The sequence below is a fragment of the Ahaetulla prasina genome, chromosome 2 (assembly GCF_028640845.1).
Source record: "Ahaetulla prasina isolate Xishuangbanna chromosome 2, ASM2864084v1, whole genome shotgun sequence".
In the NCBI taxonomy this organism is placed as follows: Eukaryota; Metazoa; Chordata; class Lepidosauria; order Squamata; family Colubridae; genus Ahaetulla; species Ahaetulla prasina.
This window is the reverse complement of record NC_080540.1, coordinates 26108713-26127985: the sequence shown is the minus strand read 5'-3', so window position 1 is coordinate 26127985 and position 19273 is coordinate 26108713. Positions and strand designations below refer to the sequence as shown.

General features: G+C 43.3%; 3 protein-coding genes across 6 annotated transcripts in view; all 3 read left to right on the top strand.

Annotated features, from left to right (window-relative positions):
- The window catches only part of LOC131193435 (zinc finger protein 345-like), a 33623-nt gene extending 24500 nt beyond the window's left edge, over positions 1-9123 (top strand). Inside the window, exons 1-3 of one of the 4 annotated variants that reach the window (XM_058173588.1) lie at positions 540-631; positions 746-912; positions 6276-9123. In XM_058173588.1, the coding sequence (XP_058029571.1) occupies positions 759-912; positions 6276-8107 (1986 nt within the window). In that variant the 5' untranslated portion in view covers positions 540-631; positions 746-758 and the 3' untranslated portion in view covers positions 8108-9123. Of the gene's footprint in view, positions 1-539; positions 632-731; positions 913-6275 lie in introns of those variants that run through there. The other 3 variants (XM_058173589.1, XM_058173586.1, XM_058173587.1) reach the window with 3 other exon arrangements.
- On the top strand, positions 930-18630 carry LOC131190439 (zinc finger protein 664-like). Its single transcript, XM_058167762.1, has 3 exons — positions 930-1463; positions 17032-18101; positions 18625-18630. Exons 2-3 carry the CDS (start codon positions 17061-17063, stop codon positions 18628-18630), a joined length of 1047 nt encoding a protein of 348 aa, XP_058023745.1. The 5' UTR covers positions 930-1463; positions 17032-17060.
- Positions 18147-19273, top strand: part of LOC131193413 (zinc finger protein 208-like) — a 47141-nt gene continuing 46014 nt past the window's right edge. Inside the window, 1 exon segment of the mRNA XM_058173527.1 lies at positions 18147-19269. Coding sequence (XP_058029510.1) covers positions 18749-19269 — 521 coding nt within the window. The 5' untranslated portion in view covers positions 18147-18748.

Below are 19273 nucleotides of genomic sequence, written 5' to 3'. Positions count from 1 at the left end.
ATAGCTACATAGTTAAGCATTGTCCCAAATGTACTTTTTCAAGAGGCAACTGGAGTTTCTGGTTTTTTTGGGTTTTTTTGAAGACTTTTAGTTCTCATCCAAGATACGTCTTCAAAGAAAAACCAGAAACTCCAGTTGCCTCTTAAAAAAGCACCTTTGGGACAACCATGACCCAGATGACCGAGAATCTCCATAGACATATTGTTAATGTGGCATTTCATTCTACTTTCAATATTTTACTTTTGCAGTATCTCTCAAGAGACTTTCCCTCTTCTCCATATTCTGCTAGGATCCTGGGGCTTTAGTAAAGCTATCCAAGGGAAAAACTCTAATCTCCCGGTAATTACAAGAAAATCTTCCCATAGTTTTATTTATTTTATTTATTTATTTTGTCACAACATCATACAAAAAGATTATATAGTATATAAACATATATATGAGTAAATGTTAGGAGGTATAAGCATATATATATATATAGGAAGAAGAAAAGCAAAACAATAGGACAGGAACGGTAGGCACGTTTGTGCGCTTATGCACGCCCCTTATGGTCCTCTTAGGAATGGGGTGAGGTCAATAGTAGAAAGTTTTTGGTTGAAGCTTTTAGGATTATGGGAAGAGACCACAGAGTCAGGTAAAGTATTCCAAGCACTGATGATTCTGTTACAGAAGTCATATTTTCTGCAATCTAGATTAAAGCGGTTAACATTAAGTTTAAATCTATTTAAATCTAGTCTTCTATGGACAGGATATGAAATCGGATGTCCCGGTTCTGCTTGGATTTCCTGGTGGTGTGTGATCCATGCACGATCCCGCTTCAATTCGAAATTGACAACAGGGGAGAGATACTGCCTTTTACTGCAACGAACAGGAAGAGTGTGATTGTCAAGCACCGCAGACCTGCGGAAAATTTCTGTAAGTGGGGATAACTTGTGTTATTGAAACAAGAGACGGCCACAGCAAGGGAAAGCGAGAGGGGTTTTTATAACCTGCTTCTTTTCGAAGAAACGTTTCCGCTGGGAAAGTGATTATAGTCTCTTTCGCGTGGGAAGATCGGGACAAGTGCAAACTTGACTCCCTGAAGCTCTTAACCCCCTAATTCCTCCCGAGCAGACCTTGGGCGTCTGCTTCCATTTGTTTCCCAGGATTAAAACAGGATCCTCCCAGCGGTGCCCTCTCGCCAAGAACTTCCAGGTCAGCTGGAAGGCGTCCATAGGATTTCGGAAGGCCGGGAAGCGGGAGGGGTCTCTATAGGGAGAACCATTCTCTGCTTTCCACATTAAATCGCTGGCGGTGGGTCCTTCCGTGGAGGGAGGGAAGTGCAGTTTACAGGCTGTGCTGGGAAGGCAGCGGCGCTGGAGGAGCTGCGAGAAAAGCGTTGCGCGGATCCTGCCCTGCGCGCCTGTCTTGCGGAACGGAGCCCGGCCGAAGGGCAGACAGATCCACCTTTCCCTGCGCCCGAGGAGGTAAGGAGCTTCCACTTTCCTTTCCTTTCGGGTAGTTCTGGGTGAGAGGGGAAAGTTCTTGACTTTTAGATGCTGTTTTTTGGGTCTCCCATAAGATTGTTCCTGCAGTCAACGCTTTCTCCTGGACTAGCTTGCCTCTCGGAGTTGCGGCTACCCCAATCACTGGAAGGCTTTCAAAAATAGACCGGACAGCCATTTGACTGGGATGGTATATGGTCTCCTGCCTTGAGGAGAGGGTTGGACTAGAAGATCTCGGAGGTTCCTTCCAGGCCTAGGATTCTACGTTCTGATAATTTTGCATGGAATTTTCTCTGGTGCTGTGTCCGGTCCAGAAGACTTTGATTTAAATGGCTGCTAAATTCCCCGGAGGAATTTTTTATTTTTATTTATTTATTTATTTTGTCACAACAATATATGTAACTATCATACAGAAAGGTTATATAGTATATAAAGGTATAGAAGAAAAGAAAAACAATAGGACAGGAACGGTAGGCACGTTTGTGCGCTTATGCACGCCCCTTATGATCCTCTTAGGAATGGGGTGAGGTCAATAGTAGAAAGTTTTTGGTTAAAGCTTTTAGGATTATGGGAAGAGACCACAGAGTCAGGTAAAGTATTCCAAGCACTGATGATTCTGCTACAGAAGTCATATTTTCTGCAATCTAGATTAAAGCAGTTGACATTAAGTTTAAATCTATTGGTTGCTCTTGTATTATTGCAATTAAAGCTGAAGTAGTCTTTGACAGAAAGGACATTACAATAGATTATTCTATGAGTTAAACTTAGGTCTTGTCAAAGGCGACGGAGTTCCAAGTTTTCCAAGCCCAGGATTTCAAGTCTAGTGGGATAAGGTATTTTGTTGTTTAGAGGAATGGAGAACTCTTCTTGTAAAATATTTCTGGACACGTTCAATTGTATTGATGTCAGAGATATGGTGAGGGTTCCAAACAGGTGAGCTGTATTCTAGAATTGGTCTAGCAAATGTTTTATATGCTCTGGTTAGTAGTGTAGTGTTTTTGGAAAAGAAGCTATGCAAGATTAGGTTTACAATTCTGAGCAGACATCCCGTATTGTTGCTTTGCTGATGCCAGATTGTCATGAACCCTGGGGGGGAGGGAGTCCAGAAAGGAAACCATTCTGGATGCCTATCAAAGGCATTAGCCAGCTGACCTCAAGGCCACAATCATAGGAATGGAATGCAGACAATGGCCATGTCCAATAAGCATCAGAACTTTTACCAAAACAATTTGTTTCAATCCAATAGGACAGGGGTCTCCAACCTTGGCAACTTTAAGACTTGTGGACTTCAACTTCCAGAATTCCTCAGCCAGCAACAGCAAGTCTTAAAAGTTGCCAAGGCTGGAGACCCCTGGACTGGAGGATTGTCAGGCACTGAGTCCCTCCTGGCCAGAGAACAGCCTATCTGGGTTACTGAGACTGATGAGGTTGTGTGAACGTGGGAGTCAACAGAAGCCTAGGTATGGGGTTTGTGTCAAGTGGTACTTCTGTCAAGTCATGCGAAATCAAGAAAGATCCAGGGGAGATATGAGAGATGGTGCTTACTCAATTCCAACTCTGGGAGTTGAAGTCCACAAGTCTTAAAGTTGTCAAGGCTGGAGACCCCTGCAATAGGACACCAATGGGATAATGAGGGGGAGAAGCTTGGCAGAGGGGTAAGTTAGTGGGCAGTAATATCTAAGATCTGGCTTTCTCTTATCATGTAACCCCTTGGCTTTAGTAAAAACAAACCTTCTACTACGAAGGCAATTGAAGGCTTTTTCTTCTTGTCCTGAGTCAGGGTCCTTCTGATGCCCTTTAGTCCTCAGGATTGAATTTGCCCATGTTTGATTCACGAGTTCCTCTTCATTTTTTTGATTTACTTGTTTTAATATCACCACTCAAGAAAGATTGATTGCTTCATTAATCAAAGAGAGAAGCAACCTAGAATTAAGGAGAAACTTCCTAACAGTCAGGACAACTAACCAGTGGAACAGCTTGCCACCAGATGTTGTAGGTGCTTCTATTCTGACACCAAAGTGTTGTGGTAGTGTGTATTTGAAAAGGAATCGTTCCTTGCCTGTAGTGTAGACTGTTCCAAAGGGCAACTCCTTCCTGTAAAAAAAAAAGTTTTTGTTTTTTGTTTTCTTCCCCGATTATCTGACCGGGGGTGGGGGGGTGGGGGGATGAACACTCAGCACAATTCCCTGGGATACGGGGTGGGATCTGCTTGAGACATCTAGAGTCAAACTATGCTGTGCTTTAATGCATACATTCATGACAGAGAGAGCTGCCTCTGAGTCCAGTCAGGGTTTTCCACACCTATCAGTTTTCTTCTCACCCAGTGTCAACAGCTTCTATGTAATGTTGCTGTGGCTGCAAGGTATTCAGATAAACTGATTCCTTGGTTACCACAGAAATAGGATAGAATCACCCTTCTGCATTGTAGGTTCAAGAATATCATTTGGACATTTGATAGCAAGTTAGTCCTTTGCTGGGTTTTTTTTTTCCTACTGGTAGGTATTATACAGGTAGTTCTCGACCTATGACCACAATTGAACCCCAAATTTCTGTTAAGTGAGTCACTTGTTAAGTAGGTTTTGCCCCATTTTATGACTTCTCTTGCCACAGCTGTTAAATGAATCATCAATTGATAAGTTAATAACCCGGTTGGTCAGTGAATCTGGCTTCTCCATTTATTTTGCTTGTTATAAGGTCGCAAAAAGGGATCACATGATCTTAGGACACCATAGATATGAACCAGTTGCCAAACATTTGACTTTTGATCACATGACCACGGGGATGCTACAAAAGTCGTAAGTTCGACTAATGGTCATCACTTTTTTCAGTACTGTAACTTTGAAGGGTCACTTGCGATTCAAGGAGTACCTGTAATGGCTTGTTGTCATCTTCTGGAACCTCCGTTGTTTGTAGGGGAGGATTAGCAGCAGTTGAGCTTCCAACTCAGTAAGATTCTCCCCTCCTCAAAGTGCCAGTCTGATCTATTGAAGAAGCCTCCAATATTGTGCAAAATGAGAAATCTCTTTCACAAGGAGCTGCCTGTTAATTAGCTAGGAAGCCACATAAATTTGCATGTCATCCTCAGATAGATGGCATCTCACAGTATTTTCTGGGGAACCTCTTCCAAAATCTTCAGACAGTTCTGCAAGCTCTGTGTTGAGGAACAATATTTGGCATTGGTTAAAAGGTCACAGGATTCTGCCTGTCCTTTCTGAGGTGGCTACCTTCCAGGAAGAGCTGAAACCTCCAATCCAAGGTCCATCCCATTATTGGGCCGTATAGAGGGAAAATATGTTGGAAGTGAGCAGTTTCCCTGTTTCTAAGATGAAATGCTAGTCTGGTCATTGTGTACAGTTGAGAGACTTAACTGCATTGTTACTTCAACGCTGTTTGTGAAGTGGGCTAAACTCTTCACACTGCCACCAGGAGGAGGAGAGAGGTCTTCTCCCATGCAGTTTCTTATCCAGTCAGGTTTTGATACTGTCTGTTTCGCTTTGTAGATAGTCTTAGGAGTTGCTTTCATTTTGCTAATGTCAGACATGCACCAGTCCGATCACTTACGAAACAAATACCCTCGATTCCATTTAATTGAAGCGATAGGTTCTTTTACTGAAAGATGTTGGTTGCAGTAGAGTCAGGCAAGAACTAAATTTCCCGCACTCAAAATATACAAAAGGTTTCCTCTCATCCCAGTCCTCCCCCACCACCATGAACAGTCTGTCTTCAGCCAATAAGGATCCACATAAGTGTTTTGAGAATGCTGAGATGTTTGGGGCAATCCACCTTCTTACTCAGGGTCCATGGCTTTGAGTGCTGTTCTTTGTCAGCTGTTATTTCCCCCTCCCCTATTTCCCATCACCTATACACACAGGTTGATTGCAAATTTGGCGTCCCGCACCCACACCATGTCCCCTTCTTATTTCCTAACCTTTGATGCAGAATGCCACCAAGGCACCAAGCCAAAAATAACAAACGATCCAGCTGCTTATAACGATGGCACTTAAGAGGCCCAGTGGTACACAGGGTTTATCACAAGGCTGTTACTGCTAGGGAAGTGGACTGTTTGATAGTTGGAATTTCCAGAGATGAGACTTTCCATTCTGATGGTTCCCCCAACCACCACTATTTTCATGGAAACCTTCCTTTGGCTCTGTTAAGGGAGAATGAAAACTGATATTTTCAAGGGAAAACTTCCTCAAGCAGAGAAGGCAAAATTTCATGACATAAATCAGTACTTCCACTCTCTCAGATATAAATTCAGTGAACCGGTCCTCTCTCATTGTCCAATTTTAAACCTCTCACTGTCCAATTTTAAACCAATTTTAAACCTGGTGGCTCAGGCTGGTAAGACAGTCTGTTATTAACAGCAGCTGCTTGCAATTACTGCAGGTTCAAGTCCCACCAGGCCCAAGGTTGACTCAGCCTTCCATCCTTTATAAGGTAGGTAAAATGAGGACCCAGATTGTTGGGGGCAATAAGTTGACTTTGTATATAATATACAAATGGATGAAGACTATTGCTTTACATAGTGTAAGCTGCCCTGAGTCTTCGGAGAAGGGCGGGATATAAATGCAAAAAAAAAAAAAAGAGTCCATCCTGTATCCTTGGAACTGAACCTGAAAGAGCAGCAGAGCTGATGGGACCCCACCCTTCTGAGAAGAATCACAAAAAGAGCTAAAAGAAAAAAAGTGATAGTGATGGGAGTTTTACTAATGTTCAAATAAGAAATCCAACAATGATGCTTAATCCCTTTCACACTTTGTATCAACTTTGTTGTTTTTTTCTTCCCCCAAGTAGGTGATGGATTCAAGATAGTGGATGCTGGCCAAGAGATGGCAACACCTTTTCTAACAGCCAAAAAGGAAGTTGCTGAAAGGATGAGTGAAAAGGAAAGGCCTGAAGAAAAGGAGTTAATGGAGGAGCTGGGGAAATACTCTAGTTCCCAATATGCAGATATCAGCGTTTTCTCGCACAATGATGATGACCAAGAAAAAGGAGCATGTCCAGGATGCGGAAAAATACTCAGAGGTGAATTGGGATTCTGTGACTGTTATACAAGCCATCCCCTTACATTCCATAAAAACATTCCCAAAACAGAGGATCCATACCAACACCTGGAATTTGGGGAAAACATCAGTCAGAAAAATCACCTGAATTCACATCAGAGTGTCCACGAAGAGAGGAAGCAGGATCAATGCATCACCTGTGGAAAGAGCTTCAAAACCAGCTCAGCCCTTATTTCCCATCAAAGAATCCATAGAGAGGAGAGGGTTTATCAATGCAGGGAGGGTAGAACAAGGTTTCCTTGGAGCAAGGAACCAAATTCCAGGGAAAAAAGCCCCACTGGGAATAATTCATGTAAATGCCTGGAATGTGGAAAGAGCTTCCGCTCTGCAACTCACCTCACTTTCCACAATAGGATCCATACAGGGGAAAAGCCATATCATTGCACAGTATGTGGAAAGAGCTTCACTCAAAATGGCAATTTCAATTTACATAAGAGGGTCCACACCGGAGAGAAGCCGTATAAATGCACAGAGTGTGGAAAATGTTTCAAGGCCCCAGGTGCCCTTACTCAGCATAAAAGGATTCACACAGGGGAGAAACCCTATGAATGCTTGGAATGTGGAAAAAGCTTTAACAGAAACTGCACTCTAACCATACATAAGAGGATACATAAAGGGGAGAAACCGTATAAATGCCTGCACTGTGGAAAGAGCTTCAGTCAAAAAGTTCACCTTAAGTTACACGAGATGATCCACACTGGAGAAAAACCATTTCAATGCATGGAGTGTGGAAAGAGCTTCCATTCCTCCAGAAATCTTACTTCCCATCACAGAATCCACACAGGGGAGAAGCCCTTTCAATGTTTCCAGTGTGGAAAGCGCTTTGCCAGTTCTGGTGGCTTTCATGCCCACGAACGGACCCACACAGGGGAGAAACCGTACAAATGCCTGGAGTGTGGAAAGAGCTTCCGTAAATCCAGCCACCTAACTTCTCATAGAAGTATCCACACTGGAGAGAAACCCTATCAATGCTCTGAATGTGGGAAGTGCTTCAGTCAAACAAGTCACCTTAATATCCATAAAAGGATCCACACAGGGGAAAAGCCCTATAAGTGCACCGAATGTGTCAAATGCTTCACCGACTCAGGGGCCCTCGTCCGCCACAAAAGGATGCACTCTGGAGAGAAACCATTTGAATGCAAGGAATGTGGAAAAAGCTTCAGTCAAAAAAGAACTTTCATAATACATTACAGAATCCACACTGGAGAGAAACCATACAAATGCACGGCATGCGAAAAGAGCTTCAGTGATCCTCAAGAACTTGCTTCCCATGAAAGGATCCACACTGGGGAAAAACCCTATAAATGTCTGGTGTGTGGAAAGGGCTGTAGGACCACCAGTGATCTTAGTTCCCATAAGCGGACCCACACAGGTGAAAAGCCCTATCAGTGCGGTGAGTGTGGAAAGTGCTTTAGTCAAAACAGTTCCCTTAATAGCCATAGAAGAATGCACTCGGGAGAGAAACCATATAAATGTATGGAGTGTGGAAAGTGCTATACACATAGCAGTGCTCTTAATTACCATAGGAGGATACACACAGGTGAGAAGCCACATAAATGAGTTGAATTTAAAAAAAGTAATTAGTTAGAATCAGTCACGTATTATCCATAGAAAGATTCACTCACTGTAGAAGCCATGAAATGTATCAAACCTGGAAAGAGCTGTATTTGAAATATTTTGCTTATTTTTCTTGCAAAAGAATTTACTCATTGGAGAAACCTCGTGAATGTCTCAAAGTTATAAAAGTGCTTCGGTGCCTCTTGTTTGCCTATTTGCATAATACTAAAGGAGCTTCATTCAGAAGAGTGAACTCATAAAAGTAGCCACTTGGAAGAGTGGCCATATACATATCTGTAGTGTGAAAAGAACTTCAGTGGTTCCATTTCTGGTCACAACGTCAAAATGGATAGGTAGTGGATTAAGATTAGTAAAAAATGAGTTAAGAGCGAAGGAAGGGAAAGAGAAGGAATAAAATGGTCAGCCAAATGAAGGAATTTATAGGACACCTTTGGAAGAGCTTCAAGTTACTATAAGAGGGAGGCCAAAATGTTGTCTGTGTAATAGATATAATATAGCTTGCCTTAATGGAATGTAACTAAGCATATGTCCCAAATATAAACATGCAGTGAATATTGGAAATACCCAGGTTTTATTAAACCATTACCAAATGGAAAGTAAGGTTTTTTTTCCTTCCTAAAATTTACCTGTGAATTGGGTTGAGGATGCCAACTTACATTGTTGGGAACAGACATCTGTGCTGATTAGGAATTGAAACTAATAAAGGAGAGAAGCAACCTAGAACCAAGAAGAAATTTCCTGACGGAAAAATTAGCCAGTGGAACAACTTGCCTCCAGAAATTTTGAATTTTCTAACACTGGAAATTTTAAAGAGGAGATTGGACAACCATTTGGGTTTCCTGCCTAAGCAGGGGGTTGGGCTAGAAGACCTCCAAGATCCCTTCCAACTCATTCTATTCTGTTCCTATCCCTATTCTATTCCTTCCTAATATATTGGGTTGAGGATGCCAACTTACATTGTTGGGAACAGACATCTGTGCCGATTGTGGATGGGCAAAAGGTACAAATGGCTACAGCCATAGGTGTAAATACATTTCAACATTATTTTAATTATAAGTTGGAATTGATATGGGGTGCCTTCTGTTGCACAGAATCCCTGGTTAGCCTAAGAAGATCTATGCTCAATTTATTTATTTATTTATTTATTTATTTAGATTTTTATACCGCTCTTCTCCCGAAGGACTCAGCCAGATTATAAAACAATACAATATACAAATTAAAACAGAGACTTAAAATAACATATTCCATAAATGGCCGAAAATTTAAAACCATCAAATTTAAAACCCATAAAATTCATAAATAATACCCCAATTAAAAATATTTAGAATTTTAAAAAGTTTAAAAGATTTAGGCCAGTCCCGCTTGAATAAATAAATGCGTTTCAATTCACGGCGAAAGGTCCGAAGGTCAGGTAATTGACGTAAACCAGGAGGAAGTTCATTCCAGAGGGTAGGTGCTCCAACAGAGAAGGCCCTTCTCCTGGGGGCCGCCAGCTGACATTGCTTGGCGGACGGCACTCTGAGAAGACCCTCTCTGTGTGAGCGTACGGGTCGGTGGGAGGCATAAGGTAACAGCAGGCGGTCCCGTAAGTACTCGGGCCCTAAGCCATGGAGCGCTTTAAAGGTGGTAACCAAAACCTTAAAGCGCACCCGAAAGACCACAGGTAGCCAGTGCAGACTGCGCAGGAGTGGTGTTACACGGGAGCAGCGTGTGGCTCCCTCAATCACCCGCGCAGCTGCATTCTGAACTAACTGAAGCCTCCGAGTGCACTTCAAGGGTAGCCCCATGTAGAGAGCATTGCAATAATCCAAACGAGAAGTGACAAGAGCGTGAATGACCGTGCATAAGGCATCCGGGTCAAGGAAGGGGCGCAACTGGCGAACCAAGCGCACCTGGTAAAAAGCTCTCCTGGAGACGGCCGCCAGATGATCTTCAAACGACAGCCGTCCATCCAGGAGAACACCCAAGTTGCGCACCCTTTCCGTTGGGGCCAATGACTTGGTCGGTACCGGGGTGCCGGCATCCACAGCCACTCCGTCTTGGAGGGATTGAGTTTGAGTCTGTTTCTCCCCATCCAGACCCGTACGGCTTCCAGGCACCGGGACAGTACTTCGACAGCTTCGTTGGGGTGGCCCGGGGTGGAAAAGTACAGCTGCGTATCATCAGCGTACAGCTGGTAACTCACCCCAAAGCCACTGATGACCTCGCCCAACGGCTTCATATAGATGTTGAACAGGAGAGGCGAGAGGATCGACCCCTGAGGCACCCCACAAGTAAGGTGCCTCGCGGTCGATCTCTGCCCTCCTGTCAACACCGTCTGCGACCGGTCAGAGAGATAGGAGGAGAACCACCAATAAACGGTACCTCCCACTCCCAAGCACTCCAACCGGTGCAGTAAGATACCATGGTCGATGGTATCAAAAGCCGCTGAGAGATCTAATAGGACCAGGGCAGAGGAACAACTCATATCCCTGGCCCTCCAGAGGTCATCCACCAACGCGACCAAAGCTGTCTCCGTACTATATCTGGACCGGAAACCGGACTGGAACGGGTCTAGAAAGACAGCTTCATCCAGGTACCGGGGAAGCTGCCATGCCACCACACTCTCTACAACCTTCGCCACAAAGCGAAGGTTGGAGACTGGACGATAATTTCCCAAAATAGCTGGGTCCAGGGAAGGCTTCTTGAGGCGGGGTCTCACCACTGCCTCTCTCAAGGCGGCAGGGAAAACCCCTTCCAACAATGAAGCATTTATAATTCCCCGGAGCCAGCCTCGTGTCATCTCCTGAGTGGCCAGCACCAGCCAGGAAGGACACGGTCCAGTAAACATGTAGTGGCATGTAACCTCCCCAGTAACCTGTCCACGTCCTCGAGAGCCACAGAATCAAACTCATCCCAAACAACCTCAACAAGACGCGTCTCCGTCATCTCACTTGGATCATCGCAATTTTGGTCCAAACTATCCCGAAGCTGAACGATTTTATTGTATAGATAACCACTAAATTCCTCGGCACGTCCCTGCAAGGGGTCATCCCGCCCCTCCTGATGAAGGAGAGAGCGGGTCACCCGAAACAGGGCGGCCGGGCGGTTATCTGCCGACGCAATGAGGGTGGAAACGTAAGAACGTTTCACCTCCCTCAGTGCCACTAGGTAGGTCTTCGAAAAAGACCTAACTAGTGTCCGATCAGCCTCGGAACGGCTGGACCTCCAGGTACTCTCTAGGCGTCTTCTCCGGCGTCTGGATTAATGTCTGGATTAAGTTATTGTACTCTAATTCAAAGGTTCTCAAATTTTCTTGCTCTATGACACAGTATTTCCACAAACTGTGTAAGAGTGATGTGAGTGCAGGATAATGAAACTGTCGATATTATGTACATATAAACTATGCTGCACTTTTTTTTTACAGTATGTCTAATAGTTGCATTTTTATACATTGTTATTCCTTCAGAATAGTGAAGATGGTGGAATGGGTCAGCCCTTCTTCTTGCACTGTAATATTCACCTTTTTTCCCTTGTTAGATCCTTTGAGGATCTTCCTTTTCAGATCCAAGACTATGGATTTTCCTTTGCTTTTTGCTTGTGTGCTTTATTTATTTATTTATTTATTATTTACATTTGTATACCGCCCTTCTCCCGAAGGACTCAGGGCGGTTCACAGCCAAATAAAAATACAATACTATAAATACAAATTAAAAATACAATTAAAAAACTTATTAAAATTGGCCAGGATTAAAATTTGGAACTAAAAACCCATTAAAACCCATTAAAACACTAACCCAGTCCAGCGCAGATGAATAAATAGGTTTTAAGCTCGCGGCTAAGCTAAGTGGAGCTTTTTCTACTTAATTTTTCCCTCTGAAGAGATCGCCAGCCAAAATACAAAATAATATCCTGTACAGGGGGCAGGGAGGAGAAAAAGTATGACTCTTAAGTGTTATGGTGAGGAGAGGCAGTACAGTACAGTACTGCAAGAATGTTTTTGACTGCTAAAATTTCCTCTGCACAAAAGTACATATATGGTCACCAGTAGTAACAGCTAGCAGAGATTTCCCATCACTAGAAAGAGACAAAGAGTTGAGAAATATGAAATATTTAAAATTCATTTACTTACCATATTAATATTTTATTATACACTTCATCTTTGTTCTTAACTGGCACCTCATTCTGGTCCTCTTGGTCATATTTTTTCTTGAGTGTATAGCATGTGAAAGACTTAATTTCATTCTTGCCAATTAAATATAGTCCATTTATTGAGGAAAAGCCAGAGTTCATAGGAAGGGATTACAACTCAAAATACAGTTAGCAAAGTGACAGAGGTGTGATAGCCACCATCTTGGATCACCTCAGATCAGGGGCTGTTGGTCAAGTTAGTACCTTCAACAAAGGAGGTTGTTGAAGGCAGCCTCCTCCATCTCTATATGAGGTAAATTTTTTCTAGTGCCTGACGTCTTTGGCCAATATTTATTTATTTATTTGTTTATTTGTTTATTTTAAATTCATATGCTTCCTTGAGAATTCAAATGGTATTGGCGGTTTTTTTCCCCTTCAGGACCACCATTTATTTTATTTTTTTTGCTCTCCCACAGCTTCTCTTCCCCCCCCCCCCACAGCTTCTCCCTATGTCCCGCAGTCGCTTTTATCATCCCAAATCAGGGGCTGTTCCTTAAAAAAGAAAAGCATTAGCATCTTCTAGCTGGGAAGCCCTCCCCTGGAAAAGGCGGAATCCCTCTGGGCAACCACCCTTGTTAGAAGTAGGGCTTTAGTAAAAGAGAGCGTCTTTCCTCCCTCAGTTTTTCCTCAGAGACGCGTGAACTCTTAGCCCCGCCCCTTCCAACGGTTCTTTTCCCGAAGGTTCTCATCTCGAGATGCCCCAAAGAGACATGCCCTGAGGGGAATCCGCCTGGACAGCGAAGGTGAGGGGCGGAAGGGCCACCCGCTCCTCAGGAGGAGGGCCTTTCTAGGGAGAAGCACTCGCTCCCTTTAACGCTGGGAGTACCTGGAGAGGTGGAGGATGTCCGGAACCTTTGAGGTCTGAGGGCGAGGCTCCGCCTGCCAGTCTGTTCTGCACCAATGGGGCTCGCGGGGAGGAGTTTGGTTCCGCCTCCCTGCGGCTTCAAATATATATTAATCTGCCAATGAATAATGTCTCCGGAGACTATGAAATCTTGAGTTTTGATTTGGACAGCCGCTTGTCTGAAATGTCCAGGGTCTCCTGTCAGAGCAGGGCACAGGGTTCTCCAACCTTGGTCCCTTTAAGACTTGTGGACTTCGACTCCCAGAGTTCCTCAGCCAGCTTTGCTGGCTGAGGGACTCTGGGAGTTGAAGTCCACAAGTCTTAAAGGGACCAAGGTTGGAGAACCCTCATCTAGAGTGCTGGCTGAGGAACTCTGGGACTCGAAGTCCACAAGTCTTAAAGGGACCAAGGTTGGAGACCCCTGGATTAGAAGACCTCCAAGATCCCTTCCAGCTCTTATTCTATTTTCAACTCTGCTCTCTCCAATACTGTCAGAGGGAAAAAAATGGTGTCGGCTCCTTTCCTTAGAATAGAATAGAATTTTTTATTGGCCAAGTGTGATTGGACATGTAGGAATTTAGCAACACAAGGAATTTGTCTTGGTGCATATGCTCTCAGTGTACATAAAAGAAAAGATACGTTCATCAAGGTACAACATTTACAACACAATTGATGGTCAATATATCAATATAAATCATAAGGATAGCCAGCAACAAAGTTACAGTCATACAGTCATAAGTGGAAAGAGATTGGTGATGGGAACTATGAGAAGATTAATAGTAGTGCAGATTTAGTAAATAGTTTGACAGTGTTGAGGGAATTATTTGTTTAGCAGAGTGATGGCCTTCGGGAAAAAACTGTTCTTGTGTCTAGTTGTTGTGCAGTGCTCTATAGCGTCGTTTTGAGGGTAGGAGTTGAAACAGTTTATGTCCAGGATGCGAGTGAACTGCAAATATTTTCACGGCCCTCTTCTTGATTCGTGCGGTATACAGGTCTTCAATGGAAGGCAAGTTGGTAGCAATTATTTTTTCTGCAGTTCTAATTATCCTCTGAAGTCTGTGTCTTTCTTGTTGGGTTGCAGAACCGAACCAGACAGTCATAGAGGTGCAGATGACAGACTCAATAATTCCTCTGTAGAACTGAATCAGCAGCTCCTTGGGCAGTTTGAGCTGACTGAGTTGGAATACAAACTGAGAGACCAATTACACTTGGTCAATAAAGCATTCTATTCTAATAATAATAATAATAATAATAATAATAATAATAATAATAATAATAATAATAATAATAATAATAATAATGCTTTAATTTGTATACCGCTCTTCTCCCGAAGGACTCAGGGCGGTGAACAGGCAAATAAAATACAAACAGAAACATACATCATAATTAAAACAACCCTTAAAAAACTGATTCAAGTATGCCAAAAATTTTATTCTATCCTATCCTATCCTATTTATTTATTTATTTATTTATTTATTTTATTTGCATTTATATCCCGCCCTTCTCCGAAGACTCAGGGCGGCTTACACTATGTCAGGCAATAGTCTTCATCCATTTTGTATACTATATATATATAGTATTTTGTATCCTATCCTATCCTATCCTATCCTATCCTATTCTATTCTAAACTCTAATCCCTATTTATGCACAGTTGTTGTTTAGATCAGGGGTCTCCGAACTTGGCAACTTTAAGACTTGTGGACTTCAAGTCCCAGAATTCCTCAGCCAGCCGGCTGAGGTATTCTGGGAGTTGAAGTCCATAAGTCTTAAAGCTGCCAAGTTTGAAGATCTCTGCTCTATGGGATCTCGGAGAACCGGGAGGAGGAGAAGGCGAGAGGGAGGGGCCTCTATAGGGAGAAGCAATCTCTCTTCGCACTTTAAACCGCTCTCGGTGGGTCCGGAAGGAGGGAAGTGCAGCTTACGGGCTGTGCTGGGAAAGGCAGCGGCGCTGGCGGAGCTGCGAGAAAGGCGTTGCGCGGATCCTGCCCTGCGCGCCTCTCTCTCGGGGAACGGAGTCCGGGCGAGGCGCAGAGCCTACAGGCAAGGAATGGTAAGGAGCTTCCACCTTCCTTTCCCTTGGGGTAGTTCTGGGTGAGAGTGGAAAAAGTTCTTGACTTTTCGATGCTGCTTTTTTCGGGGTCTCCCATAAGGTTGTTCCTGCAGTCAACTTTTTTCTCAAGTCTCTTCTCAAAATCCCCAAAGCTTCAACCAAAAACTGTCTACTATTGACCTAAGAGGTCCGTAAGGGGCGTGCATAAGAGCACCAACGTGCCTACCGTTCCTGTCCTATTGTTTTCTTTCATTATATCCAATTGATATAGTTATTGCATGCTTATCTTATGTATATATATATATGCTTATATATTATATGGTTACTTTCATGCTTATGCTTATATATACTGTTGTGACAAAATAAATAAATAAATAAATAAATAATAAATAAATAAAATAAATACTTTCTCCTGGACTAGCTTGCTTCTTGGAGTTGCGGCTGCCCCAAAATCGCTGGAGGCTTTCAAAAATAAACCGGACAGCCCTTTGACTGGGATGGTCCCACTGGACACCAGGGAGATAATTTGGCGGAGGGGAAATTGGACACCTGCAAACCTCAGATCAGGCTTTTTCTCCTAGCTCCACTTCCAATGCAGTTGAAGGCTCTTTGTTCCTAAATGACCAGGTAGGAGAGAAAGGGGGATGGTCCCTCCTTGGCGCCATTATTAGGGGAGGGGGAGTCACTCAGGAGGATTCACCTCAGAAGAGAGAAAAGGTCCTTCTGATGCCCTTTAATCCTCAGGATTGAATTTGCCCCAGTTTCTTTCCTACATGAATTCCTTTTCATTTTTTTTATTTCCTTGTTTTTATATCCCCACTGGAGAAAATCTTGTGGCAGTGTGCATTTAGAAAGCAAATTAGAGTTAAACAGAGTTGGAAGGGAAGCAGGAAACCCCGCCTACACCATTTCCGACAAATGGCAAATCTAATCTCTTCTTGAAAGCCTCCAGTGATGAAGCTCCCACAACATCCAAAGGCAACTTCTGTTCCACTGATTGACTCTTCTCTCTGTCAGAAAATTTCTTCTTATATATAGATTGAATCTCTCCTTGGTCAGTTTCCATCCATTATTCCTTCTCTGGCATTCAGGTGCTTTGGAAAATAGCTTGACCCCTTCCTCTCTCTGACAACCCCTCTAATATTGGAACACCGCTATCATGTCTCCCCTGGTCTTTCTCTTTACTTTACCTTCACTTCTTTCTTTTTTTTAATTTCCATTTATATCCCGCCCTTCTCCAAAGACTTAGGGCGGCTTACACTATGTTAGCAATAGTCTTCATTCTATTTGTATATTTATATACAAAGTCAACTTATTGCCCCCAACAATCTGGGTCTTCATTTTACCTACCTTATGAAGGATGGAAGGCTGAGTCAACCTTGGGTCTGGTGGGACTAGAACCTGCAGTAATTGCAAGCAGCTGACAGTTAATAACAGACTGCATTAGCAGTCTGAGCCACAGAGGCCCATTGTAGCTTCTGCACTGTAGCTTCAAGAATATTGTTAGGATGTTTGATAGCAAGGTAGTCCTTTGTTGTTTTATCTGAAATAGTATGGGGTTTCCTACCTATGCAGGGGGTTGGAGTAAAAGAGCTGCAAAGTCCCTCCCATCTCTCCCGTTATGGGTTTGCACATATCTTATATCAACTAGATATGAAGCATAACACCATGTTTTGAACACAACCTGATAAGCGCAGAGAAAAATCACAAAAAGAGCTAAAAGAAAAAAAGATGGGGGTAGGAGTTTTAGAAATGTTCAAATAAGGGACACAACAATGATACTTAATCCCTTTCACATCTCAGTTTGTATCAACTTTCTTTCCTCCCCCCACCCCAAAACAGGATTCAGGATAGAGGATGCTGGCCAAGAGATGGCAACACCTTTTCTAAAAGCCAGAAAGGAAGTTGCTGAAAGGATGAGTGAAAAGGAAAGGCCTGAAGAAAAGGAGTTAAAAGAGGAGCTGGGGAAATCCTCTAGTTCCCAATATGCAGGTATCAGCGTTTCTTTGCACAATGATGATGACCAAGAAAAAGGAGCATGTCCAGGATGCGGAAAAATACTCAGAGGTGAATTGGGATTCTGTGACTGTTATACAAGCCATCCCCTTACGTTCCATAAAAACATTCCCAAAACAGAGGATCCACACCAACTCCTGGAATTGGGGGAAAAAATCAGTCAGAAAAATCACCTGAATTCACATCACCGTGTCCACGAAGAGAGGAAGCAGCATCAATGCATCACCTGCGGAAACAGCTTCAAAACCAGCTCAGCCCTTATTTCCCACCAAAGAATCCATAGAGATGAGAGGGTTCATCAATGCAGGGAGGGTAGAACGAGGTTTCCTTGGAGCAAGGAACCAAATTCCAGGGAAAAAAGCCCCACTGGGAATAATTCATGTAAATGCCTGGAATGTGGAAAGAGCTTCCGCTCTGCAACTCATCTCACTTTCCACAATAGGATCCATACAGGGGAAAAGCCATATCATTGCACGGTGTGTGGAAAGACCTTCACCCAAAATGGCAATTTCAATAAACATAAGAGGATCCACACTGGAGAGAAGCCGTGTAAATGCACAGAGTGTGGAAAATGCTTCAGGACCTCCGGTGAACTTACTTGCCATAAGAGGATTCACACAGGGGAGAAACCCTATGAATGCTTGGAGTGTGGAAAAAGGTTCCCCAGAAGTTGCGTTCTAACCTCACATAAAAGGATGCATAAAGGGGAGAAACCTTATAAATGCCTGCACTGTGGAAAGAGCTTCAGTCAAAAAGGTCACCTTAAGTCACATGAGATGATCCACACGGGGGAAAAACCATTTCAATGCACGGAGTGCGGAAAGAGCTTCCATTACTCTTCACACCTTACTTCCCATCACAGAATCCACACGGGAGAGAAGCCCTTCCTCTCTCTGGCAACCCCTCTAATATTGGAACACCGCTATCATGTCTCCCCTGGTCTTTCTCTTCACTTTACCTTCACTTCTTTCTTTTTTTTAATTTCCATTTATATCCCGCCCTTCTCCAAAGACTTAGGGCGGCTTACACTATGTTAGCAATAGTCTTCATTCTATTTGTATATTTATATACAAAGTCAACTTATTGCCCCCAACAATCTGGGTCTTCATTTTACCTACCTTATGAAGGATGGAAGGCTGAGTCAACCTTGGGCCTGGTGGGACTTGAACCTGCAGTAATTGCAAGCAGCTGACAGTTAATAACAGACTGCATTAGCAGTCTGAGCCACAGAGGCCCATTGTAGCTTCTGCACTGTAGCTTCAAGAATATTGTTAGGATGTTTGATAGCAAGGTAGTCCTTTGTTGTTTTATCTGAAATAGTATGGGGTTTCCTACCTATGCAGGGGGTTGGAGTAAAAGAGCTGCAAAGTCCCTCCCATCTCTCCCGTTATGGGTTTGCACATATCTTATATCAACTAGATATGAAGCATAACACCATGTTTTGAACACAACCTGATAAGCGCAGAGAAAAATCACAAAAAGAGCTAAAAGAAAAAAAGATGGGGGTAGGAGTTTTAGAAATGTTCAAATAAGGGACACAACAATGATACTTAATCCCTTTCACATCTCAGTTTGTATCAACTTTCTTTCCTCCCCCCACCCCAAAACAGGATTCAGGATAGAGGATGCTGGCCAAGAGATGGCAACACCTTTTCTAAAAGCCAGAAAGGAAGTTGCTGAAAGGATGAGTGAAAAGGAAAGGCCTGAAGAAAAGGAGTTAAAAGAGGAGCTGGGGAAATCCTCTAGTTCCCAATATGCAGGTATCAGCGTTTCTTTGCACAATGATGATGACCAAGAAAAAGGAGCATGTCCAGGATGCGGAAAAATACTCAGAGGTGAATTGGGATTCTGTGACTGTTATACAAGCCATCCCCTTACGTTCCATAAAAACATTCCCAAAACAGAGGATCCACACCAACTCCTGGAATTGGGGGAAAAAATCAGTCAGAAAAATCACCTGAATTCACATCACCGTGTCCACGAAGAGAGGAAGCAGCATCAATGCATCACCTGCGGAAACAGCTTCAAAACCAGCTCAGCCCTTATTTCCCACCAAAGAATCCATAGA

What these genes read in the sequence shown, in the direction of transcription:
- LOC131190439 (XM_058167762.1), top strand. Translation starts at nt 17,061, where the DNA reads ATGGCAACACCTTTTCTAAAAGCCAGAAAGGAAGTTGCTGAAAGGATG.